The sequence below is a fragment of the Triticum aestivum genome, chromosome 7A (assembly GCF_018294505.1).
Source record: "Triticum aestivum cultivar Chinese Spring chromosome 7A, IWGSC CS RefSeq v2.1, whole genome shotgun sequence".
Classification (NCBI taxonomy): domain Eukaryota; kingdom Viridiplantae; phylum Streptophyta; class Magnoliopsida; order Poales; family Poaceae; genus Triticum; species Triticum aestivum.
The window spans coordinates 567,423,972-567,450,040 of NC_057812.1; the positions used below are offsets into that span (position 1 = coordinate 567,423,972).

At 46.1% G+C, this 26,069-nt stretch overlaps 3 protein-coding genes, 2 non-coding genes and 2 pseudogenes across 6 annotated transcripts; 1 reads left to right on the forward strand and 6 right to left on the reverse strand.

The window, feature by feature from the left end:
• Positions 1 to 95: 95 nt before the first annotated feature.
• LOC123148298 (NADH dehydrogenase [ubiquinone] iron-sulfur protein 2) lies at positions 96 to 6,840 on the reverse strand. 2 transcript variants are annotated; one of them, XM_044567684.1, is made up of 4 exons: positions 6,011 to 6,840; positions 3,350 to 5,197; positions 2,108 to 2,351; positions 96 to 408 (listed from the first exon to the last, which is right to left on the reverse strand). In XM_044567684.1, exons 2-4 carry the CDS (start codon positions 3,801 to 3,803, stop codon positions 147 to 149), a joined length of 960 nt encoding a protein of 319 aa, XP_044423619.1. In that variant the 5' UTR covers positions 3,804 to 5,197; positions 6,011 to 6,840; the 3' UTR covers positions 96 to 146. The 2 variants fall into 2 exon arrangements, with proteins under 2 accessions (XP_044423619.1, XP_044423618.1); XM_044567683.1 differs by lacking the exon at positions 6,011 to 6,840 and having other exon boundaries at positions 96 to 409; positions 2,109 to 2,352; positions 3,351 to 5,108.
• On the forward strand, positions 4,586 to 5,146 carry LOC123148299 (uncharacterized; annotated as a pseudogene).
• A 561-nt stretch (positions 6,841 to 7,401) lies between the features above and the next one.
• Positions 7,402 to 7,488, reverse strand: TRNAS-UGA (transfer RNA serine (anticodon UGA)). The gene has a single exon. It is a non-coding gene; the product is annotated as a tRNA-Ser (tRNA).
• Positions 7,489 to 11,315: 3,827 nt separating this feature from the next.
• On the reverse strand, positions 11,316 to 11,723 carry LOC123148301 (ribosomal protein S12, mitochondrial-like). The gene has a single exon (XM_044567686.1). It carries the CDS (start codon positions 11,706 to 11,708, stop codon positions 11,331 to 11,333), a length of 378 nt encoding a protein of 125 aa, XP_044423621.1. The 5' UTR covers positions 11,709 to 11,723; the 3' UTR covers positions 11,316 to 11,330.
• A 29-nt stretch (positions 11,724 to 11,752) lies between these two features.
• Positions 11,753 to 12,128, reverse strand: LOC123148302 (NADH-ubiquinone oxidoreductase chain 3-like). Its single transcript, XM_044567687.1, has one exon. The coding sequence runs from the start codon at positions 12,107 to 12,109 to the stop codon at positions 11,753 to 11,755; it is 357 nt and encodes a 118-aa protein (XP_044423622.1). The 5' UTR covers positions 12,110 to 12,128.
• A 2,943-nt stretch (positions 12,129 to 15,071) lies between these two features.
• On the reverse strand, positions 15,072 to 17,694 carry LOC123148303 (cytochrome c biogenesis CcmF C-terminal-like mitochondrial protein; annotated as a pseudogene).
• Positions 17,695 to 19,636: 1,942 nt separating this feature from the next.
• TRNAC-GCA (transfer RNA cysteine (anticodon GCA)) lies at positions 19,637 to 19,707 on the reverse strand. The gene has a single exon. It is a non-coding gene; the product is annotated as a tRNA-Cys (tRNA).
• Positions 19,708 to 26,069: the final 6,362 nt, after the last annotated feature.

Genomic DNA, 26,069 nt, shown 5'->3' on the forward strand with positions numbered 1-26,069 from the left:
TAGGAATTTGATCCAAACAAACTCCGAATTGGGATTTCTTATTGGATCAGGAATCCCATTGCATTTTGCATCCTTTTCCATTTTGCTTCTTTCAGGCAGTTTTGGCTCGCAATAAAGCTAGGGTCCTGATCGAGCAAGACTACGTCCTATCTATCTACCTCTCCAAACACAATATCTTGAGTACCTATGATGGTGACTACATCTGCTGGCATGTGATGTTTGGACATAGAATCGAGTCCTTGTGAATGGGCAAAGCCAGGTGCTCTTATTTTACAACGGTAGGGACGATTACTCCCATTACTGACAAGAAAGACACCAAATTCACCTTTAGGTGCTTCAACTGCGGTATAGGTAGAAGGAGCTGGTACGGAAAAACCTTCTGTATAAAGTTCGAAATGGTGAATTGAGGTAGAGTAGACCGATGATCCGGTAGTCATTTGGCCGGCTATGGAAAGAAAAAGCTTGCATCTGCTCCCCCTAAACTATAACGGGTCCCATCTCTCTCCAAACCTAACGTGGTAGTTTCCCATCATAAGGCTTTCCATCTATAGATTGAGCCATTACCCACCAAGGATCCCATTCGTTCAGAACTCAGTCGACTGCTTCTATAGATAAGGCGGAACGTCCTTAGTTCAGCATTATAGCACATAGTCTCCGACGCTACTACAGCGCTTCGCTAACTCGAAGCGCCTCGCTATGAGAATGACGCGTCGCTAACGCTCGGCTAAGTCGTCGAACCCTCGCGCTGACCATTCGCTTTCTCAGTAGCGAAAGCGCTTCTCTTTGCCCCTTAACTTCATAAAGTATTTGGAAAGAAAAGAAAGAGATTCTTGGTTTTATTGCTCCCGCTTCCTCATCTGCGCTCGTCAAGCCAACTTTGCTTTTTGGGAGGCGAAAGAGGGGTTGAAGCGGACATGTCGAAATGACAGCATCGAAGATATCTATATACACAGGAACGCTTATTCCGGACTGCGTTCCGGAAAAAGTAGCCTACTTGACAGAAAGGGCGGGCACTCTCGGCGCGGAGGTAGGCACTCTCGTCTTTCAACCCCACCGTCACTTTGAATTTAGTGGGGCACTGTTTACTTACAGCCTCTACGAGTTGCAAGTGAATGGGGCCGGTGCGTGGTGAACGGAAGGGTTCATCAAGCCATTTCTCGCCTTAACCCCTAAACTAAATAGGAAGAGGGGTACTTGACTAATAGGGGGCAATTGCATTGCACCTGACTGTGAGGGACCTCTTGATACCTTATGTTCACTTCCTAACTAGTAGCCGGTTTCCTGTCGCGGAAGCCTTTTCCCAGTGCGCGGAGCCCCGATGAGGAAGGTGTTAGTGCTTTCTCATGGGGTCAATAATGCTAATCCCTCTTTTTGTGCCGGGAAGAAGATAAGAAAAGGCGAAGCCTTCTCTTGGTTTCCCAACCTGTTGCTTCTAAAGGCTGCCCTCTCTCGGCTGGATTTTGGTCCAGCCTACTGCGAGGATCCCGTATCCCGTACATCGTCTTTCTCCCTCCTGGGTTCCCGTGGTTCCTATGCCGCCGCGTTTCCCGGTCCTTTTCTTTTAGTGCTTCGACCCGAAGCGATAGCTTGACGCGTTTTCCGTGGATAAGATGGCAGCGCTCCAGCTCACTAAAGAATGGGACGGCAGTGGTCCGCCGGCAAGCTCGTTCTGATCCTGGACGCAGTACATTGGAATCCTGAAGCACCACCACGAACGCTACCGCGCGTGCGCCTGCGGTGCGGTAAGGCACCACCCTGTTGTGCCAGCAGCCAACTCCGGCGTGTCAGCTTAGTTATCCTCATCAAGCCACAACCTTGATGTCTAGCTTCCCAACTGGTAGACGGTTCCCTTTCCCCCGGATCAATGAAGAAGGGAGAAGTCAGTTGATTCCTCCGAAGAACCGGAAGCGAAGCGCTATGCCGGGGCGAGGGGACGGGAAAAGAAACTGCTCCGAAGAAAGATATTGGGGTTCCCAATGCTTCTCCACGCCCAACGAGATGCGCCAACCTCGGGATGCTTTACTCCTAACCCCACGGCGGTTCCGAGACGGAGCTTAACCTGAGTCTCGGTTAAGAACGGCGATGATCTACGTTTCACACGGCGCACGATTCCATGGATAGTTTCATTCGAGATCGTGATGGAGGACATAGCTTACGATCATCGGCTTTGATCATGCCACTAGGCATTTGATTAGGACATTGCACAATGATCCGAACACTTTGTCGCATCTCTTCAATACGGATACAGTAACGATCATAGCGATCTCCTCTGGTACCTACTGGTACGTCAAGATCCGATTGGTCATGAACATCGTAAGGTGCTGCTCTTCGCGAATCCCAGCATACCCCAGGTTGGGATGGGTAGGCCCACCACTTCACTTTTGCACTTTCACTTAGGCCCGGGCCAAGTCAGTGGGGGGACCCTGTCGGGCTCCTTCCCCCCCAAAACAAACTGTACGTGGGAGTTTCCCTTCATACGGCTCGAATCATTCTCAGATGCCCCGAGAGGCATCTTTCCTTATGATCTGGTGGTTCACACGCGCGCAAACGAGCACCGGCCGCAACAGCAAGGAACTATGACCAATAGAGTCAGACACAGAGCGTCATACTTCTTTATCTTGTGATGGTTGAGGAGTTTCTTTCTCAGAGGGTGCGGGACGCTTGCGGAGTCCGTGCCTTCCGTACCACCACAGGTCGTTCTTGGGCAGATCCCGCTCCTAAACATAAGGGAGGGATAGGGGGAAAGGGGCCCTAAAAATCATATAAATAGGGTTGTAGAAAGACCACTTTCATTCGACGTTCCGGGGCGCCCGATTCGATCGACGAATTTGGCGAGCTGATCCGCTTTGATCCAGGAGAAAGCCCAGTCAGCCACCTTTTCGGTGCAGGTCACGTGACCTACAGCTCGGCCTTCGCTTTTTGAGACTTCCTCTACCCACATCTCTATGTGCCCGCAGCACTTTCATATGGAGAAAGATGGGCTTACCATGTTCCATCAATAGCACCTAACCTATGCCGATTTTGGCGGACCGTGCTCCACCCCGGTGAACTCATGCGGTTCCGACGTGCCCAGAGGCCAGAGGCGAATCCGTTCACGGTCCGTAGGACCAACACCATTCGAAGGTTGATGGCCCGCCCCGCCTAGAATAGGAATCTTTGACTGGGCTTACACACATTCGCTCACTTACGCTGTCCCCCCTCAGCTCACCCTAGCCCCGGGTACGTCGTCTCCAAGGCTTCACACAAAATCTTCACTGACAACATATGCATGCTTTTGTAGGGTCAGGCAGAACCGTTGTTGCCTGATGGGAACTTCCCCCATATTGCTATCAATGTCTTCATGTCGCACGACCTCTTAACATTACACCACTGAATCCCCAATCCTTTGCTTGCTGTGCAGTGACAGTACCAATATCCACTAATCGTTGTTTCCAGATACGGTTGCCGGTTGACATCTCTTCTAATTCGTCGATACGAGAAGCAAATTGTTGTGTGGAGGAATCAATATCTCGACATAAGCCAAGAGGCAGATCTTGTGCCACTCCACCAGGTCGTATGAAACTGGCATGCATCCTGGCTCCCGGGACTCTTTCATAGAATTCCAACAATTTCTCCCGCTCCTCAAAAGCCCAAAGGAACGGAGTTGATGCTCCCACATCCATAGCATGAGTAGTTGAAGCAAGTGAATGATTTGAAATTCGAGTTATTTCACAGAATAACACTCTTATATATTGAGCTCGTAATGGTACCTCACAATTCAAAAGTCTCTCTACGGCTGAAGAATGAGCGTGTTCTTGGGCCATCGTAGAAACATAGATAGGGTCAACGACGGAACGAACAACGAAACTTTACGACAGCTTTTTCGTACACGTTCACTTGCATCACATACACAAGTGCTCTCTGAACCGTGCAATAAGGTCACCCATAACACGGCTCTCCCACTGGAGTTACCTTAGCCCCGGGCCATGCTATTCCATGATATTGGAAAAAGTTGACTAATTATTATCATCGTCTTGAAAGCTGGGCGCCTTTTGAATATGAGTGGGGCTCCTAGTCTAGGCGGCGCCTTCGTGGAGCCAAACCGAAGGAAGAGCAAAAGGGCGAGGCCACACCCGGCTTCGAATAGGAGGGGGGCTTAGCTCTGGATCCCGCCTGCTTGCAGAAATGAATGGATCAGAAAGGGGGCTGGGTTCTATTTCCGGGCCGGGCAGGAGGTGAAGGCCAGAAGAAGAAGAGAAGTGCGCCTTCCCGGTAAGGAAGAGGATAAAAAGGTGCTGTCATCTATCTCGACCTGTTTCCCGAGGCGTTGGAAATGAAGACCGGCTCAGAGAATCACTGGCGTGCTTTCTCTCCCCCATCGTTTCGCCAACAAAGAAGTCATCCTTGACTTGACTATTGACCATTCCATCCCTACCGAGCCGCCTCTTCGAAGTATTTACCTCTGCCTTTCTTTTTTGAGAACATACCCTTCAAATCAAAAAGAAAAAAAGAAAGAAAAGTTCCTCGTCTGTGATTTAATCGGCCCTAAGGGAGTTTACTCGACCCATTCTCCAGTCTCCCGCACTGCTCAAGTGTGCGACTCCGTATGAGGACCTCCTTCCCTTTTGCTCTGCCCACTCTCCGTTCACACGGTTATCAAAGCGGAGGAAGGGCGGGCAGCAGGTACCACGAGCCCTCTGTCCCACACATCTATCAAGAAGCAAGTGTAGTTCACCGGTTCCACCGAATGCTCCTATCTCTCGGCAAAGATCGTGTGAGTGTGCAGTTATGCTTCGGATGCTTCGCCATGGAATAGATCGATTCAGTTCCCCTTCTTTTCCGGTGCACTCGCTTTGTATCTCCGACACACAAGGAAGGACGCGGTGGGAAGAAAGCTGCCCTAGCCTCTGTCCGGTCGATCATTCCGCTGGCATCTTGCATTCACGCCTCCGTTTGACTGCCGCTCGGGAATGTAGTTGTAGATACGTGAGTCTTAGTGGGTCGTTGGCTCCACCTCTTATCTCCTTCTACGACATGCTGTAGTCGTCGCCATATTCAATATGTCACTTAGTCATATCTGCCTCGCAGCGGGTCAGCACCTCCGAAAGAAAGGGAGGGAGGACTTCATTCAGTGACTCCGCGATCGCCCTCTAAACGATCAAAATAAGGTAAAGCTTGAAGATAAGTTTTGTACTCGATTAATTTCTCAGTCCCTCTAGTCGGGTGGGCGCCGGCCGGCCGGATCCCCCTGAAAACCGTACGTGCGGGTCTCCCCGCATGCGGCTCACGCCATTTGAGGTGGCCCAGCCCAGCATTCATTCTAAAATCCTGTAGTGAAATTGAGACTGCTCGACCTCGGAAGCAAATTCGCGTGTAGGCAGCGCTGTCTTAATACCGTTGACTGTATCTATTCATTGATACATTGGCTCGCTCCCCCCCTCTTTTTTCCAGAATGAATGAGCCGCTCGGACCTTCCATTTCCGTCAAATGACCCGGCTTCCCCTGGCTCTTCCACCGTCCGGGCTCCCTTTCCTCCCTATGCTCCCCCGGCGCAGGCCCACCACGCTTCGCGCCTGCGGCGTTTTCGCCAGACGGTCTTTGCCAGTAGTGCCATCCTCCCCGCAGGCTGTCTGTATGGGTGGGTTGTCCCTTGCTGCTACGTTCTGTTAGGCGCTATGAATTACAGGAAATTCAGTGGTTGACTTGGACAGCAGGCGGGTTACACGTTCCACTGTGCCGAGATGTGAGGTGCAGGTGGTGATGATCACCCCGGGGTATGCGCTAGCGCCCTTGACGGGCACTCCAGGACCCGCCTACGCTCGTGAAAACCCAGGTCGGTCCTCCGACCAGATGTGTGGATAACGAGGCCACCTTCACAACCTTCTCCCTTCTATCTTTATCCAAAGTCAGGTAGGGCGGTTCGCTTGAGTTGCTCAACCGTCCCTTTGCCCGGTGCTCATGACGCGCTACGGAACCTCCACCGTGCTAGCGGCATAGGAGCCTACTCAGCGTCAGCGGCTTCGTGCCGCACTGGAGTGATCCAATATGTGGTTCCGCACGTTCCACCACTTCTCCGTTCATTTCCAATACTGATCGTGAAACACCATGAGCAGCAGGATGTTGAGGTCCGGAATTCGAAGTGAAATTCTTGATTTGCCCGTTCCTAGTCGTCATGGGAAAGAAATAAGAAAGAAATAAGAAAGAGATTATTCCCCTAGAGCTTGTCCAGTACCACCAGTACTCAAAATGCATCTCCGCGCGTCTACCTGGCGCTTTTATTAGCCGCCTTGCATGCAAGCGAAGCGCTATTGGCGGCAATTAATAGCTCACTGAGCGATGATTGATGCAGTCAGTCAGTGCCCTCGATTATTCTATTCCTGATAGAAGGATCATGGCGCCCCGGAAGCATTCCATCCAGCAGCAGCATCTCCTTCAACCACGCGAGGACAAAACTGATGTTAGCTACATTCGAGCGTTCACCGCACAGAGGCGATCTCGAACACTACCTATGATAATAAATCCAAAGGAAAGGTCGACAAAATGATTCAATCTGACTTTCTCGGTATTCTGGATTGAGTAAAAAAGGGATATATGAAGTTCAAGGCCTTGCCAAAACCGTCATGGCCCTATTATGTATAGGCCGTACTAAGCCAATAGCGAATAACAAACTCTTTCCTGCTCCCTCGACCTTAATTAACTCCCCCATCCTGCCAAGCCTCAGCTGCCAGCCCATTGTATCTAAGCACACTGCGGCAAATTGATACAAGTAGCTAAAGATCTCGCATCCGACATCTCCGGCCGAACGGTTAGGCAACACTAGGGCGCCTGGGTCAAAATTCCGCTTACCAAACAAGATGTCGAGAGGCGAACTCTGTAATTCCCCTCCTGCAAAAGTGATAGCGGCTGTAGCATCCGTGTGGAAGAGGGTAAGCTTTCGGCAACACCTTTTTCAGATTGGAAAGGATGAATACTTGTGTTGGGTCCTGCAGACCAGGATAGCCTCAGATCAAAACCTAATAAATGTACCTGGGGTTGATCATATTTTTGGGGCAATAAGTATTCCGGAATTTGAGCGCTTATGTAGCTCAAAACTCTGCCACCTGAATACTTGATTCATTAAGGTCGTCACCCTATACCCGGAAGTCTCTATCGTTTTCTTTGTCTGTTAAGCTTCACAGGGTTGGGACTCCCTAAATCAAACTGCAATCGTTGTTTATCAACCACTCACGACGACACCGAGATCTTCGACTTAGCTCCCACAGGTCATCCACCCGGGGCGGAAGATAACGAAAGGGAGACAAAGTCCTAACTAAATCAACACACAATAACCTCAACCTTCTACCCATTCCATCCATCATATCAGTCGAGTCGAGGAGATTCGTTCTTATCTATAGATAAGGCAAGAGAGAACTTATGACCTCGCGGATGGAGAGGGATTCGAACCCCCGGTATTCCTATCAATACTTCGGTTTTCAAGACCGACTCTTTCAACCGCTCAGACATCCATCCCTGCGCTCGCCCGCCCTATCTATCTGCGCGCTGGCAGGTAGGGGCAACTCTATGTGATTCGCTACGCTTGCTTGCGCCCCACCCCGTAAGCTGACTCTATTGCCTAGCGGTTAGCGACACTTTTCCGGTAGTACGAATCGCTACGCTTCGCTTCTTTCTATATGATAATATGCACCGTCGGTTGCAGCGCTCCCTGCGGGTAATAGCAAGAGAGTGAAGAACGAACGATCCTCAAAAAAGTCAGCAGTGAATGAGTCCGACTCGAGTTCGTGAGTCAAAGGCGTGGCAAGAGAGCGAGTTCGACTCGCGAACGATCCGCAAGTGAAGGACCGATCCTTTAACGCCAGTACTGTTGCGAGACTGGTACTTGGCGGCTCACGAGCAACATATAGAAAAAGGTTGCCCATCACTCCCTCGCTCCTTTTTGAAGGCCCACCGCTCCCCCTTTCTTTAAGTATCTATCCCGGCTTGCATTTTGGGGCGAGTACTACAGTTCCTCCATAATCACACAGAACGCCCAGCTTCGAAGAGCTGCTCTCTCCCCAGTCCACAGCAAGGTGTGGAATCTGGATCTACTGTGTGTTCTGACTCTATTGGATCAAGTCAGATACTAAGCCTTCTACTACTACTACTTAGGAGATCAAATGCTATATTTTAGAGATTGGACTCTCTTACTGTGTTTTTTCAGGGCTGTTCCCGAGCCAGGTTCCCTGGATCCATTCTTACCTAAATGGATGAATGAAGAAGGGGGCGAGCAGATATGACGGCCACACACACTTCTTTTTAGCCGAATAAAGTCGGATCTACTACACGGCTAGGATCAGAGAAAGATTGAGAAAGCAAGATCAAACCTACTCTACTGTCGATTCAAAAGGTAAACAACCCCCGAAGACTTTATCAATGAATGGATCAAAGAAGTTTATCTATCTAAGTCATCGTATATAGGGAAGAAGCCCGCCCCTGATCGAAGAATGAAGAAGCTAGCCCGGGTAGACTTTAAGACCAACTTGGTGTAGAGACGACTATGATGGTCGGCCTCCACAGACTGAACGCGGGAGATTCTTTCACCCTGTTTTTAGTAGTGCGAGGAGGATAGAGCTCCCAGCAACGACTGATTGTTCGTACGAGCGAAGGAGCAAGCATGCTTTACCCTTAGAGTGAAGTTGACATTCACAGGCCTTGTGGGAACCCCTTTAGTTCAGGTAGCCATAGTCACTCAGGGCTATAGTGGTAGTAGCAAGATCGAAATTGTGAGATTGGCTCGATCACAAACTATCAAGAAGAAAGATCAAGATTCACTTTTGTCGGGCAAAGAACTCTATTGAGGAAATGACTTCGCTCACTGAAGACCAAGCATCAGCCATTCTAGATGAAAGGACACAAGCCTAAAACTTGAATGTGGATCTATTTATCTAGAATTCCTATCTTCAGAAATAAAGATTTGCCTATCTTCAGAAATGCTGGTATAGTTGACTTGCCTTTGTTCTCGCACCGTTGTCTGCCAGGGTCTGAACCATTAGGTAGAGGATCAGCTGAAAGAAAAGGCAGACAGAGATCTTGCGCCATATCCGTATACATTCAGCACCCTCATTACAACATTTGCTAAGCATGAAAAGTGGTTGGAGCTATGCTTATGTGCACGAAAATGCAGGAGAAAGGATGGCACCCAGAGACGAGGAAGGGCGTAGCAAGCGACGAAATGCTTCGGTGAAAGCTAGAACCAACTCTGCAAGGAAAGCAGAAGCAAACAGTTATGATGTGGTTGATAGTGTTTTTAGGGATTACCTAAGTCGGCGTTACCCGACATAGTCAACGGGGTACCTTCATTCTTTAACAATTCCCGACATAGGAACAATGAGCTGTCTCCACGGCTTCTCTTCCAAACCAATATCGCAATGGATCTATCTTCAGCTTATTCTCTCAATCAATGAATGCGGGTCATCGTGGAGAATCAGGGGAAGTGTAGACTATAAGTAGCCAATTTGCAATTTATTTCCTTGGCAATGACGAGTGATGGTATCTCGAAGCCATTCATCTTATCTCTGTAGCAGGAGATTCTTCACCGGACAAAAGATAAGGAAAAGACAAAGAAATCCCATGGGTAGTTTTTGGAAAAACCTATTTTGTAGGAGAGAGAGGCCTACCTATGAAAACTAGTATGTATCTTTTTCTTGGTTTAAGCAGTGCAGGAAATTGTCGGTCCTAAAACAATGTGTCCCCATGATCATTTTACATCACGATATCTTTTTCTTCTGGTTATGCGTTTTCCTCTTCACTTTTCTTTTTATTTATTTGAAGGAATCGTCCGGGCAGAAACGGGGATAGTGATTGATGGCATAGAGTTTTGATAGAAAACTCGTATCAAAATCATACCAAAAGAAAGTCTCGATTCGAGGAACGGAATACAGGTCCATGATAGAACACAGACCGGTAAGAGAAAGGAAAGTAAGCATAGTCTTCATTGAACCGGAAGAATAATTTGATTTTCCGTCAACAAAGTAACGCTGTGCAAACTCATCTGATCCCTGTTTAGGACTTCTTCTTCATGTCACGAGTCGGAATCGAACCGGCGCTTTCTAGATGCATGGTCAGGATAGATACCTATCAGATCGCGACTTTGATTTCGCAGTTCAAGAGGAGACCTCCCTACATCTGCGGGCTGGCGGTCCTGCCGGCCAGCCGACACAAAATCCAATTCGAGTTTTCAATACGGAGCCTGAAATAGTTTTTCAATTCAATACAGAGCCTTAAATAGTTTCTAAATACAATACGGAGCCTGAAATAGTTTTTCAATTCAATACGGAGCTTATACCAGTCTAGTTCAATTAAAGATCAATTGGCGCAAAATAGTTTGCTTAGAAGGGAAAATTCCAAAAGCGCATATAAAAAGACATCAAAAAATGCACATACATCGGTACCCACGGAAAAGGCAAAAGCGGCTGGCCGCTAAAATAAGTTAAATGAAATAAAAAAATACATCTGCATTTGATAATACATCTGCATTTGAGAAAAGTAATCTATATTTGCATTAGCAGCAATGAAATAAGGAATATGAGAATAAGGGTTTGGATTAGGGGGAGGAGGGGAATTTATTTCTTCTTCCAACTCCATTAAATTAGAACTCACACTTTCTATGCTCATAGCCGGCCCATTGGCAGAATTTGGGTATGACGACGCTGGGTCAAATTCTACAAGCATGCCGTCCATTGAATCCGGAAAAAAGGATCCATCGTGATTCCCCATGTTTTTCAGCTCTGCTCCCAAACAAAAGAGAAAGGGAGACTTAGTTTTAGATCAGCGTTGGTTTTTCCAACGAAAAACAAGAACATTCTTTCATGAACAAAATGCTAGTGGATTTGTAATGCATACGATGGATTTCCCATCGACGAAGGCCACACGTTCCTCACAGCCCTTTTAAAGACCAAACCATTTGCACCAAATTCTTGCAAATCCGCCAAAGCCTGGCGGTATTATTCGACCCGATGATCCCATTCCACCCCTCCATGCACTGCTTCAGAAAGCGCACTTATATTAGAGGAAAGGTCGGTTAGCCAATACGGATCGATATCGTCCACGATTTTATTAATCTCGACGCGTATCCTGGAAGCAAGGATTACCCCTGCATTCTGTGGATCGTTCGGATCGATAATAATCTCATCAAGGAGCTTGAGCATCCTATCCCTATGCGCTTCATTGGTGAGAGGATTGACTTTTATTTCGTTCTCAAGCCCTTCTAAGAGAAGAATAGCGGAGAGAAATGGTAACGTAATAAGGGAAAGGGAGCTAGCTGCTTCCATATCGCCCCCAAAAAAGAACCAAAAAGTTCCAGAGGCATCTTCCATTCATTTCGATTTAGGTCTTTCTGCACCATATTTAGATCTTCCCTTTCTACGATCCGGAATTCCCAGCAAATCCTTGACTCCTCGAATACGATGGGATTTCACACCTGGCGAATCTTTCACTCTACCTCCTCTGACTAAGACTATAGAATGTTCCTGCGAATTATGACCTTCGCCTGGAATGTGAGCAAATATATCATGTCGATTGCTCAACCGTACTTTTGCTATCTTACGTAGAGCTGAATTAGGTTTTTTCGGTGTTCTCGTCGAAACACGCAGGCATACTCCTTGCTTCTGGGGACATTGATCCGAAGCTCGAGTATGGTCCGTGCGCCGTTTTTCTTCTCTACCATGACGAATCAATTGATTTTTTGTAGGCATCCCTCTTTCCTATGTCCTTCCCCCCTTTGCCCTTTCAAAAGTGGTTACTCCTGATCCGAAGCACCCCTTTTCCATTCATAGAGAGATCCAGTCGTCAAAATCAATAAAAAGGCCATCATGGACCAAGATCCAAATAGATCAATCTTGTTAGGAGGTACTGCCCAAGGAAAAGAAAAGGTGACTTCCGGATCAGGGATAATAAATAAAATAGGAACCGGATAAAATCGTATATCGAAACGACTTCTGACATCACCGGAGGGATCGGAACCACATTCGTAGGCCGACAATTTTTCTGGATAGGTCGAACTATTGGAAGCAAATGGAAAAGGAACACCGAGTGGAATCAAAGAAACTAGCGAACTGATCACTAAATAGATACAAATAGGTGCAAATTCCGACATCACCAAAGCCCACTTCGTTCTCTCACTCTCCTCGCGGCGCTCCTTGCTCGCAGAGCGGCATACCGAAAAAAGAAGCTCAGATGTGGATTCGAACCACTGAAGGATTTCAAGGGCAATGCCCCTTGCTCTTCCCACTGAAACAAGAAAAAAAGGATTTGCAGTCCAGCAAGAAAACGGATGCGCTAACGCGCAACGGCTTTCGCGCTAGTTGCTCAATCCGTTGCTTGTTTTGCTCTAACCAGCTGAGCTACCAGAACCACTTGCCTAAAGTCTCTTTTCTTCATCTATGAGCATCCTACCTGCAGTGGAGGAGCTTTCTCAAGAACCGAGAGCCGGCCAGGGAGTGGACGGCCCTCGTTCGGGAAGGTCTTCTTCGCTATAGATGCCACCAAGAACAAGAAAGGGGCGCTCCGCTCCTAGTCACTAAGCAGCTATTCTGTCCGACGGCGGACTCCATCAATCTGAGGTTCTTTCTCTCACGTAATTTCGCCTGCCCGTTCTACTTCCGTGCCGGAGGAAATGGGATTCGAACCCATGATACAATCTTCTTGTATGTCGATTTAGCAAACCAATGCCTTAAGCCACTCAGCCATACCTCCAAGTTGTTGATCGGAATTGGATGTGCCGGGTTGGTTGCCCGAAGATCCACTGCGTAAGCCGTAGCGCGCGTACTCTTCTTTACTGAGCGAGAAAGACTCTATCCAGATCTATGGATCTCCCCAGCGTCCAAGCGAGACCCCATCCAAACCAAATCCGCCACTCGTTGGGCGAGGCCTTGCTTTCTATGAACACCTCACCACTGAATGAGAAACTTAGCCTCCAACCCGACCAAGAGAGAAGACAGGGTCAAGCCGACGCCGCCCTTCCTCACCTGCCTGAATGGAATGAATATCTCCTTCGTCTAGTCGAGAAGGGAAAAAGCCCGGCGGGGAACAGGACCGTGACTCTTCTAAACCATTACATGACGGAGAAGTCCATTCTCGTCATGATCGATCCACGTCCTACCATAGTGCCCGGAGAACCTGCTTCTAGAAGATTCTATAGTGATCCACTGGAATCGGCCTCGGGTGACGCCTCCCTAGTCGTCGAAAGATTTCATCCCTCGCTCGGTCGTTAAGGTGGGGTGAAAACTGCAATTAATGCTCTATCTCCGTCATAGAATATGGGATACTCACTTTCAATGTCCTCGCATCCCCAGAGCCTCAGACTGGCCTGCCCTTCCAATCGGGGTTATAGTGGGTCCGGTATCAGCAACACCAGCCAATCGTGTTGGTACGGTGGGTTCCCCATACCCACTATTCGGAAAAAAAAGCTTGCCATAGCAGCTCAAACCTCCGATTGGGAAATGGGAGTTCTAACCGGTCCTAACCCCAATTCCAAACAAATTGATTGGACCGAGGTTCGTGCAGGGAGAGAATAGAAACTAATAACGATGGAGCAAGAAAACGGATGCGCTAACGCGCAACGGCTTTCGCGCTAGTTGCTCAATCTGTTGCTTGTTTGGTTCGAGGTTGAGCTCACCCGCCGCCCTACGTCAGTAGTCTTCCTAACTTCTATTCCCTTTTTTTGCTCTAAGGTAAGGTCCTTCAAGAACAGCATTGCGGTCGCAACGGGGCTCTGGGTGAATATTGTCCGCCCATATGAGCCGGGCTGTGAATATTTATAGGTCGGGGTCTTTACTGAAAAACCACAATACTACACTACAACAATTTGAAGAAATCCGCAAGTGACTCTAATTTGAATTCACTAGTCGTGTTGAGTTTTTTTATTTCAATATAAAAAATCTGCCAATCCCGATATTCCCACATTTCATTCTGGTCCAGTGTCCATTCCTGAATGAAAGAAATGAGCTTTGCCCCTTCACTCACTTCTGAATGACTCCTTTAGCACTCTCTTTTTTATATCAAAAAATAGAAATAATTTACCTTTACCATACCTTCCAAGCAAGAGTGTTTTATTGCAAGATTAAGTTATTACTGAACAAAGAGAAATTCTCATTATAAAGGATGAGAGAAATTCGGAAGCACTTTTTTCTTATTCTAGCAGACGGAATTGAATTGGTCTAATTTAGGACTTTCCAATCAATTTTTATCTTACCTAATTATATCTACGCCCAGGGGGTAGGTACATCGCAAGCTCTGGGCAGCTATCTTATTCCAAAGAATCTCTCTCCCTAAAAGGTTGCCGATACCATACCTCTATTGAACCCTACTGGATCCAATTGTTTAAGTGTTTAGTCGAGAGGAACCACATTGACACCATGCTTGTGCTAAGCCACAGATCCATCAAACTAGTCTGGATTTCTTCTTGTTTACGAATAATGGGGCATCTGCCTAACCCTATCAAACCTCTCTGCACTACTTCTCTCTGTTCTCAGCAGCCCGAAGGATTTTTCGAGTCTCAAAGTCCTATTAGAACTCCCGCGCTTGCTCCTTTGGAGCCAAATGGATCCGAATTTCGGTAAGATAATACAAGAATCGTATTTGGTTGGGTTCTCACTCTGCTGTTCAGTCTGGCGCGGGTGTGATACCGGTGAAGAAGCGAGTAGTTGACAGTCAGGGAAGTAGATTCCTTTAAGGAGAGAAATTCATTGGTTTAGCCGTTAGGCGGAGCTTCTTTACACGCCGGTAGCGGAACAGCCCAGGCAGCTTAACGTGCTCTTGGCACAAAGGTAATAGAATGGGAGTCTGACGACACCCGGTACTCGGGATCTCCTGCTTGAAGAAGCAATGAATTTCAATTACTCAGCCATTGAATAAAATAAACTAGATACCCATGTTTCCAATATTTACTTCTCTTTACTTGCAGGACCTGGCCTAAGCATAAAGTAGATTTGCTGCACAAGCTCAAGTGGAGGAGGAAGCAGGGGTGGCGAACAAAATGTTGGTATGGAAGATCTCTTGCTCCCCCCTGAAGGGTTCTTAGATTACCAAGTAAGGGAGGGAGGTAGGTACCATGGTTTCATTCTCCCATCGAGAGGTTATGATACTAGCAAGAGTCCTATTCTTCTCCTCTCGATCCTACCTTGGGTTATGTTTGACAGGGATGGTCAGTGAACTTCTATTGGTTTCAAAGGAGGATAGAGATCCATTGGGGAAGGCTCGAAAGGTTATTCGATATCAAAGGTTGATCCTCGACGCGCCGCAACCACTATTTTGACTCCTTTTATGCAATTATGAACGAAACTTTCTCGATTCCAATGCAACTTATCCTTTTGGAGTTGACGTAAGAAACTACGCGAGCCTCCCAATGAAGCCAACAGAAATCCTATCCGAATACTAAAAATAAAAGGCAATTTCATTATGGTGGTATACCAGCCGCCAGTTCTGGAACTTCCAGTTCCAATCGGAGCATATAGATCCATAAATGGATTTGTATGTATAGCCACTTCAGTCGCGCTCCTCGTTTCTCGAATGGAAAAAAAGTATCTTCTTTCTGGAAACATGCTAAACCAGAAATTCTTATGTTCGTGATTCTTCATCCACCGATGCAGAAAATCTTCCAGTTTTCCATTCTCATATGAGGCAGGAAAGTTTATGGGCAACAGGTCGGCACAAAGTGATTCATCATGTTCAAACATGAACCTTTCGCTCGTTGGGGACGGTTTATAAATCATCAAATTCCCACAAATGGAATGAGAAGTGGGTCCATGTAAATGATCGAGACCTCGCAAACAACAACGTTCCTTCCCCATATGGAGTTCGGGACCCAAGGGCAATCGTTGAGTGAACTGTATCTTATTCGTATTAGTTGACCTAAGCCACACCATTATTGCAGGGGTGGGGCTCAGCCTCCGAACCGTATGTGGGACGAGTTTCTGCCTCATACAGCTCGGGCCGAAGACCGGGGAAGTTGAGGAGAGATGGGGAGACCCAACTGCTGCCGGTTGGGACGGACAGGAAAGGGGGCGGGGATATGCTTGTGAAGAAGCAAGCTTATTGCCCCACCCCCCAAAAACAAACCGACCCAACAAGAAAATGTATGCGCAGGCGCAACAAAGCGCTCATCCCTTGCTTGCTGCTTCGCGTTCTTTCTATTCCATCCCAGTCCATTCCGGGATAGGCGGCTAATATAGTATGTGCAGTAGTCGTCGTCTGACCAATCGGCTCGGACACCAGACCACTTGTGCCTGCCCATTCTGTCTCGCCCTAAATGGAATGGCTCTCTTAGTTACGCTGTGCCCCGACCCGAGTCCCCACGTCCGCTTTTATCCGCCCGCAACTCGGCCAACACAACATTAGGGCCGTCCCCCCCATTCTATGCTGACCCGGGCTGGGGCTCGCTTTTTGGGAAGCCCGTTCCCACCGTGCTCACGGCCCGGCTGGCCTGCCAGCGGTAGTGGGAATTCTCCCGTTCCCTGGTCAAAAAAGGGTTGGTTGGATGCGGGATCTACTCCACAAGGAGCGGTACGGACGTAGAAGATATCATCACGACCTCTCTTTGCGTACCGCTAGGGATGACGCCACTTCGCCAACTGGCATTACCTGCGCTTTCATGTCTCTTAGTGTGGTCAACACTGGTTGTTTCCGAACAGCGAGGCTTACACCCATTCGCATTAATTCATCCAAAGTTCCTTACCCTTATGCACGAATTTTGGAATAAGCCATCTTCCTATCAAGGTTAAGGAGTCAACCGAGCATCTCAGCGGCGGGATTGAATACCCGGATCGAATCAGAGTTCACGCCGCCCGCCCTGAACAAATAGAATAGGAGGCGTGGGCCACAGGTCGCACATAAGCCATCGGGTCGCACGACAGAAGAACACCCAACATAAAGATGCACACTCCTCCACGTGAAATAGAAAGGTTCATCTTCACTTTTTGTATTAGTCGTGACCAACAGCCATCAGCAGCCGGCTCGTTGGTAAGGCGAGAGCTTCAAGCCCGCTTTCTGGTGGCACACCCCCAAACAAGCACCACTCGACGAGGGGGGGGGGGAAGCGACAGGCCCAAAACCTTCGACCCTTCTTTCTATATGGGGGTGCCCGGGGCACCTCATCTTGTCATTTTCTTGCTCATTCCCCTTAGGCCAAAGTGTTTGGCCTTTACTTCGGAGCACCCGCTCACGCTTCGCTGACCTATCGCGTGGTAAAGAGAAGAGAGTACGAAAGAATTGTAAACAGAGCAGACCGCAGAAAGATTCTAAATATGAAAAGTCCCCCATGGATTCGATAATAAGGAAATGAAGAACGGGAACGAAATGAAATAAAGCATTTCTAGCGGATGAGCTTCTCTCCATTTTGTCTGGTAATAGAATAGGGCGGCTTGCTTTGACCAACACTCCACTTTTTGCTCTGTCCATGGAGCGTATGAATTTCCTTAAATGTAGATAGACCAAAAAAGGGAATAAAGGGATAGGAATAGGAATTATAGTACCATTGGAAGAAGAGGCACCAGTGGGAACATCTCTACTGACGAACCATTTCAATAGTACGGGTGCTGCCGTGCCACGGGGCACGACCATGGAAGTAATGAAAAAGAAGAAGTTCTGTAGTTGGACCATCTGCTCTATCCGTTCGATTTGAGCTTCTCCAGAGAAGATGAGACGCTAAAAATGAAAGTGTTTGCAACGCATACCGAAAAAGGGTACCTATGTTGCCGACCATTAATGACTAGTTCGAAGACCAGGAGTAGGGGCACGTGCCAAGAAAGATTTGTTACTTTCCCTATGGTTTTCGAACGTTTTCAATAAAACCTTCTCGTAGAAGTATTTTCACAAAGTTTTCGGTAATATTAGTAGATGCTATTTGAACCCTTCCTCTTATTAAGATTCGAATTCTTATTCTTATTATTATCTAATTATTCTTTTTTTTCATGTATATGCGTCAGACACAATCTACTAATTGATCTATATTCTGATACCCTACTATATCATAGTCTCTACTACTAGTATTTTTAATACCTCAGGAGCTCATGAGACTCTTTGAGTGAAATTCATAAGTCTCAATTCCCGAGCGATCGCACCAAAAACTCGAGTTCCTTTTGGATTTCCTTCTTGATCAATGACAACCGTCATCATATCGTATTATCATACCGTTGTCACGTTTGAGTTCTTTACATGTACGTACAATTACAGCTCGTCTTACTTCTGTATGATCTTTCTAGAGGCATTTTGGGCACTGCTTCTTTGATTACAGCAACAGTAACGTCACCAATATGAGCATATCAGTGATTACCATCTCCTAAGATTCGAATACATATCAATTCGATAGCCCCACTCCGTTGTTATCCGCTACATTCAAAAGGGTCTGAGTGAGATGGATCTTGGAAGTCTGGTTTTTGATTGGATAGTGATCTCGGGCACGAGTGGTTGATCTTCGCGGGCCGTGAATGGCCATGGAAAGGAGTATTGATGTCAATATGTTCGATCGAGAAGATTGGACGATGAAAGACGGATCCTTTGTGGTTTGAATAATAGGCTGTGGTCTGGATATTGGGCTATGGGCTGATTGCTTTCTGTATGAGCCTCTTATGATTGGGCTCTCATGGGCGGATTACCCGATGTGTACTCATCTTCCAACAAAGAGGAGAAGACATAACCAGAAGAATTGTGAGAAATAAGTCAATTTATCAAGTTGAGGCATTTCGATTTGGATTTCCAATAAGAAAGACAGAAAAGACTCCTGCGCCCTCGAGAGCATTCTCTTTCACTTGCATTTCTTCCTGAAGTTGGCTCGAAGACCTGTCCAGCCTTGATTTTCCCAGTTATTACTCGAGCGCACTGAGGCAACTCTGAACTAAGCTCAGGGGAGGGGTAGTAGGTATGCTTCAAACCCTCCGGCACCTTGAAGAACGATGGCACTAGATCCGGAAAGATGAATGACCAATGAGGACAGCACAATGGGGGAAGTTGGTAATAGAGAATCCTCTCTTCTTCTTTGCTTTCTTGCCTGAAAAAATCCAAAACTAACCATTGGAACCTCATGGGATACCGAGTTAGGAGATTCATTTTATTTATTACTTTTACTTTTTTTTACTAAGTTATTCTAAAAGATAAGAGCTAACCGACCATCCTGATTGAATGTTTGAGTACTCGGAGTCTCTCGTAAGTATGGAAAGAAAGTATCTTCTTTCCACAACTCCTAAATTTCCCATCAGCCTATCCAATCTAATTCCAGACAGAGTCAGTAGACCTTACTTTAGTGTAGGTAGTGTCAGATAATTAGGAAGTCTTGATAGTCTTTCGTATAATCTCTTCTTCAATCCTAGGATAAAAAAAGGAATGTCCTTTAGGGACCTTTGGATACCAAGATTTCCGACCTCTTACTTTCGTAGTTATGAATTGCGGAATAGAATCAATTATGAAATTCATAAATATATATCCCTCATCCCTATTGGTATCGGTTTGGGCCACTACCCAGAACCCTGCCAGAGCCCTATTTTTAAGAAGAAATTGACAGTATTTTTTAGAACTAGAACTATGGTAAAATCCAGTATCGACAGGCCTAGTTCTTTTCCTTTGCTTATGCAGGGCAAGAATTTGTCGAGTTCAATCAGTACAATAAGAAATCCTAAGTATTATTTTGGTCAGGCGACACCCAGATTTGAACTGGGGATAAAGGATTTGCAGTCCCCTGCCTTACCGCTTGGCCATGCCGCCAAATCCGATCCAAAATTGAGCAAAATCTTATTCATCCACATTATTTTACTAATTTTTATTCGTAGGAGGGGATTATTAAACCCTTTTTGATTTTTTTAGATCGTTGAATCCCTTTGTACTTATCCCTTTCCAATCCCTTTTAATAAATTCATTCATGTTTTTTATTGGACCCAGTTTTATTCTCTTCGATTGATTGTATCTCAAAACACACATTTCTTAAATACCTTCTCTTTCTATTGAAAAGAGAAAGGATTTCCAGTCACAGACTGCCAAATTGAGGAAAAATTGGAACCATTAACTATATTATTAGTTATTATTTGTTATTTTGATATTTTCTATTTGTTAGTAGTGAACGGTTCTAAAATGGGTATTTTATCCCAAATAATGTTTCCTTAATGGCATAACAAAATCAAATTGATTTACGGCTAATCAGTATCAATTAAAAAAAGAGAATTATGATATTGATATAGTGTGACCTGACCCCTGTTGCTCCAAGTGAAATTCTTTCTAGGGTTCTTAAAGATATTCTCCATTTTTTCCCTTTCCCTACAATAAAGTATAGTCTGAAGGCTAGCACACACCATTCCTCGCTTATGATAATCTAAGGCCAAAAAGAAAGAAGGCTCACACCATAATAATACATACCCTTTTTCCTCGATCGTCAAGGTTGTGGATTTGGATCGATTTCGGTTTTACGGGCTTCATACATTGTTAAGAAAAGTACTCGGCATTGGAAAGCACCACGTTCTGGCCACACACAAAAGAAGTCAGTGGAAGGTATGGAATTTCTCGGCTGAAGGTCAGAAAGAAAGCAATCGCCAGTGCTCTCGGTTCCAGCAACGAGTCTTTTCTCTAAGAATTAAGGAAAACAAACTAACCTTGTTTGTCTATGTTCACCTTGACATGAAAGACTCTTTTCCTAACCTGACTGCTCTACCTGGCTAGTTCACTTCACTTTTCAAGGGATCCTGGATTGGAGTTCACTTGTCTATGAGTGTCCGAACAGCTTCAGATCCTTCCAAGGCGCAGGGGTTCTCTCTCCATTCACTTTGAGCTGGGTTTCTTGTGATCTTTTTAGTAGTTTTTCCGTCCAATTTTATGGTAAATTAAGTCTTACACAGCTGTCCCCAAGGATGTCCATTCCATTCGGCAGGGACTCCATCTCGCATTCGATCTCCCTCCTTTCCCTGAAAGAGTCGAGGTCTCTCTGGACTTCTCTTTTGCCTCTCTCCCAGATTCAGAAAAAGGGAGGAAGAGGGCCTCTCGACGGGAGTGATTCCCCGAAAATAGATCGTTCCCAGCATCCTCGAGTTCGTAGTCAAACTCACCTTCATCCACCTTTCATGGACTGGCGCGGGCAAGCGCCGATGTCTGGAGCAGGAGATGGAAGCTTGGGTTGAGGAGGCTGTCAACGAGTCATCAAAGGCGATAGATTGGTTATATTCGGATTCGTTTGATTTTGATTTTCTTTTTTTTTGGTTGTGAGAGGTCTGAGTCCACAGCTGGGGAAGAGTCGTCAGATGACAATTGAAGTAGGGGTCTGCCTCTTTCAAAGGGAAGCAAGAGTCTCATAGGGAAGGAGATCCTGCACAGACCAATCCCAATCAGGAAGAGAGTATTGTTGTCAATGAAAGCAATTTTTCTATGTCACATATCTGCCTATCTCGTGTTGTGAGCTATAAAGTACCCACCAGGGGGGCGGTGGACCAAGAAAGAGGCAGACGATTGGGTCCTTCCCATCCTCTGTGATGTCAGTCTCTTTGTCATTATTTCACCCTTGCTGAGTAGCGAAGTGAGCATACTCAAGATCCAATTCATCAATCATTTGAGTTGGTACGAACATAGGAATCCAGACTCCGCTTGATTCGATCTTTAGTTTTGACCTTCATCAGTCAGGAAAAAGAAGAAGGACCCACTTATTCCACTCGGAGAGACCGAACCAGGCAACAAAAAAAAGAAAACTAAAGGAAGTTTTCTTTCCATTCCAACTAAACTAAGTGAAAAAAGGGTGAGAGCAAAACATAAGCACAGGAACAAAGAAACTATGTCCAAACCAACGAGTCCTTTGGTCGACTCTAAAGAATGTATCGGGAGTTGGGAGTTAGCCGTCTCATAGGAGTGATAGCTGGGTTTTTCACGGAGTTTCTTCGTATGATTGAAAAAAAGAGTGCTCTAGGTCGGAGAAAACAAGAAGAAGATTGTTCACCAGTCTGTCTTCCAACCTCTTTAAAGCAGCTACCTACCGTGATCTGGTCTTGGGACAGCATTGGCACCCCCATTTGCTGGATCTTCTAGGCACTCTAAAGCGCTTCCACGAGAGACAGATGGACTTTGAGTTATAGACGAAGAAGAGCCTTTAGAGGATCAAGAGTGATTCCTCAATAAAACAAATGGGATTTTGAGGGAGGGCTGAACGCGATGTACTGAAGGGTTCGCTTTCGCTGATTGGCACCAGTCTTTCCTGCTGTGAATTTCCCAGGTCGGGAGGGGCCGTTTCCTTCTACCTTACTGAACCCATTCACCAATGATTTGATTACTCAAAGCTAAAGACCAATTCCTTCCTTTTAGGTGGTCTAGGTGGCTGGGATACTATGCCCTTCTTCTTAGAGGCACAAAGACGAGTTCTTTGAAGGAAGCAAAAGAACCCATGTGTCTCGGATGAAGTCTACCCTCTCTTTGTGCCGGGAAGAAGAATGAGATCCAACTCAAAGTCAAGGAAAGCGGCCTAGACCACTGACTTTTGATGTAAGGCTTCTGAACATGGATTGGTCTGATAAAGCCAATTTTTTGGCGAATCAAATATTTTCTGAGAGCACTAGACCTTCTCTCTTTCAGGATTGATTCCCACTCACTGCCTGATAGCAGGCTTGGCCCATGAGACCTATTGTCTTATTGTACTGGCTCACTTCACTACTTTGGAGGATGGGTTTCCCCCCTTTTTGGTTCGCAAACGCTCTAACCCATCGAGAAGCTCTATCCAAATTGGAGTTGATGTGAGCACTTCCCCAGAGGCAGAGGATTTTTCTACAAAAGGGTGGGAGCATAAAATGTAGGTGAGTCAATTGCGTGTGGCCTTCAAGTATTTCGTATTGTAACAATATTCGATCGGCATCCAAACAAAGGTGCATGTACGGTTCCTAAGGACACCTTCTCTTCACTCCATTGCTTCAATAGAAATGGATCCATCATGTGCTACCCATGAGTAATAACGTTACGAATCTACCACTGATCCCGAGGGCAAGTATGAAAAAGAGAGTCAAGCAAGGTTGGATTCGTATGTTCCATTTGAGTAAGCCTCTGATGCCCTGCGCACATAGCTTCTTGCATGCCTGATGGTAGGACAGATCTCCCAACCTGGAGTATATTCCCGGCCCCATAGCTTAGCTTAAGATCTTCGTATTTCAAGTCCACCAGCATGGGACCTGACCTTGGGAATAAGCCCCGCCCTGTCTTCTAAGATATGAGATCCACCCACACCCAAACCTGGAAAAGCGGCAGGCTGTAGTCGAACTCCATACCAGAAGAGAAGAGAACCCTTTCCGTTGGAAGAAAGAGAAAAGGGGCCGGGCTATGCACTTCAAGAGAACCAACCCAAGAAGCACTCAATAAACTATTATATATAGTCCTGGCCAAGAGAAGGCCACCAGATCAAGCTAGCAGGAATGGGTACTATAGCACCAAGAAATATCGATGGAAAGGGATATGAAACTATTTTAGATGCATGCTCTAGCTCTAAAGCAAGCTTATACGCACTCATAAAGGTGCCGTCTAGTGCCGTGAAGATAAACCGATTCTCTGACCATCCCTCGAGATAGCCTTTGATTCTCTTTAAGGATCCGGGAGCCATATAAGGATGAGTTAGCCGTAGGATATGATTCCTTCTTGGGAAGGGAATAAGGGGATCGAGAATGATGCTGCAAACAAGATAAGGGATTCACCAAGGCAGTATTACTATGGAAATGGTATAGAGCTAGCCCAGAAAAGAGAATCCATGGCATGGCTATTCACTCAATCAAAAGAGAAGGTCATAATCTGGAAACTATTCCAACACAGAAGGGTTCTATGCTAGGAATCACTAAACTAGACGAGCACTTCTCAAGTGCCAGCTAGGAAACTGTCTGTACTGTAAACCAACCTTGTCCCCACCCGCAGAGGACTTTTAGTAGATGGAAGCGAGCTCCCTAGTCCTATTCGACCCACTTGGAATTCCCTTATGTGAATCATTCATGTAGCATTGATATATGAGAATTCGAGATTGCTCCACCGGGCCTGACTAGTAAATACAGTATACGGGGAAGAGAGTCTTCTGAACCTGAAACCTATGAAGCAAGGAAATCACTCTACTCTGCAAGCTATTCCACTAGAAAGGATAGGTTTCTAAAGGAATGGGATTAGTACTACTTAATTAAGGAAGGGATGAGTGCTGTCTTTCAGGCGGGGGTTCTAGCAACTAAAGCAGTGGAAATGTTCTCGTTCTCTCATGCTTCAAAGCAAAGAGTTGTGCCTGGCATTCCCATTTGTCTCTCTCTGTCGAAAGCTAGGTCAAAGGTGCCTGTGCTCGAAATGCAACATCACTCACTTGGTCTAGTGGGTCGGGGTTCATCAAGCTTTTCATCTCCTGAAGCCACAAGTCTAGTATAGAATCTGCTCTTTAAGGTCGAGAATCTGCTCTAGAAGGTCGATTAGGCCTTGTCATCATGTCATCGCACTCCACTGGTATCAAAGTTCTCGGCCCTTTTCTTATATTACTTTAATTATATTATAGAAGTGTGCCCGGTCTTGTCTCAGCATTCGAGGTTGGATGTGTTTCCTCAGTCATCGTTTGAGGAAAGCAGAGGCCCTCGCGGAAAGATCAAAGAAAATGAAAAAGCACAGCCGCCTCTACCTAGAGCAAAGAAGCTTTGCCAGTCTTATCACCGGATTAACCATAATCAGCTTGAAGGTCCTTACTCTCAAATCGGATATCTCTTTCGTTCACAAGAATTGCTTATTATGTATGATTTGTGATTTGAAATTCTTTCTATTTACTATTTTGATGGAATTCATGAACGAGTAGATCAAAGAAAAGAAAGCAAAGCATTCACTCCTAAACTAAAGAACTAATCTACTGAGCTAGCCTCCCGTTATGCGCCAATGCTTGAACAGGACCGTTGACCTTTACCAAGCCAGTTTCCTATAGTTGACCGATACAGTTCGCAAGGCGGATGTGACCGATGGATTTGAAGAAGGAACTCATTTTTTTACTGATTCTGACCGTTTACCAGAAGAGCGGTATGGTTCATAAGAGGTACTCATAATACAGATATCGTTTAACGAATTGCCCAATCGATTACCAATTCATTAAGCCTATCTATACCTCCTAAGGTTCCAGCCTACCTGTCAACCTGCTCTGACATACCCTTCTAGCTCACTTGAAAGGAGAGTTGTTGCTACTGTATGAAAGTCTCGATTAAAGAAAGGGATAAAAAGACATACATTCACTCGGTTTTACTGTAGTTTTTATGTTTCCTTCCATTCATAAGAAGAAAGAGGTTATCTTTTAGCTCCGGGTCCGACTTATAAATAGGGTACTTGACCTTAGGATCGAATCACGCTCTCCTTGGGATAAGCCAGAGAATGGATCAGCCGGGCGAAGTAAGTGATAGGATCTCCAGGATTCTAAATTCCATGACCGGGGAAGTCTAAGAGGATAAAGGAGGATGTTCCCTGCAGGGCATTTCGCGGGGTTAGGATGTGCATGTTTACCAAATGAGCGGAAGACTTGACGCGAGCCAATGAAGCGCTGCTAAGGTGCTCCGGCTTTCCCCTGTTGAGTCGCTCTTTCCTGACCTTCTAAGTGAGTTCTAGCTTGAGCTGGCATAGTTTGTTCCGCTTGTAGGCCAAGGTTGAGAATCCATACGGAATGGACAAGGAATAAGAGTGCTCTTGGCATCCAACTACTTTCAAATCTCTATACTTTACTACAACTAGATTTGACTAAGGAGAGGTGTGAGCCTCAATGCCAAGGAAGCAGGGCAAAGATGAACCCGTTAGCGTATAGGAACTACAACATATGAAAGTTGGGTGGATACTCCTATTTAATTGGTTTAACCAGAAAGAGAGGATAGGATTTGAAAAGTCAACCGGAAACCGAGCCCTAACCTTTAATTGAGTTCAATACCCCTACTACTAGTATTGGCGTGGGTTCGTATGTATACATTCGTATTGGCTTAGCGGTGCACTTCGTATCCCGCCACATCCGATCCTTTGCTTTGCTTCCTTCTTACTTTTATGATTTTATTGACTACTCTTGTGCAGCTGGGATATAGTGAGTTGAGAAAGGAGATAGTGAAACTTAACTAGTCTTTGTCATGGAAGGGAGC

Excerpts from the sequence above, each read along its gene's own strand:
- LOC123148301 (XM_044567686.1), bottom strand. The coding sequence starts at position 11,708 with ATGCCTACAAAAAATCAATTGATTCGTCATGGTAGAGAAGAAAAACGG.
- LOC123148302 (XM_044567687.1), bottom strand. The coding sequence starts at position 12,109 with ATGTCGGAATTTGCACCTATTTGTATCTATTTAGTGATCAGTTCGCTA.
- LOC123148298 (XM_044567684.1), bottom strand. The coding sequence starts at position 3,803 with ATGGCCCAAGAACACGCTCATTCTTCAGCCGTAGAGAGACTTTTGAAT. Across the intron at positions 2,352-3,349 it reads TGGTGTAATGTTAAGAGGTC|CTGGGGTATGCTGGGATTCG; the intron begins GTGCGACATGAA and ends ACCCATCCCAAC. Across the intron at positions 409-2,107 it reads ATGAAACTATCCATGGAATC|CTCAATTCACCATTTCGAAC; the intron begins GTGCGCCGTGTG and ends GGTCTACTCTAC.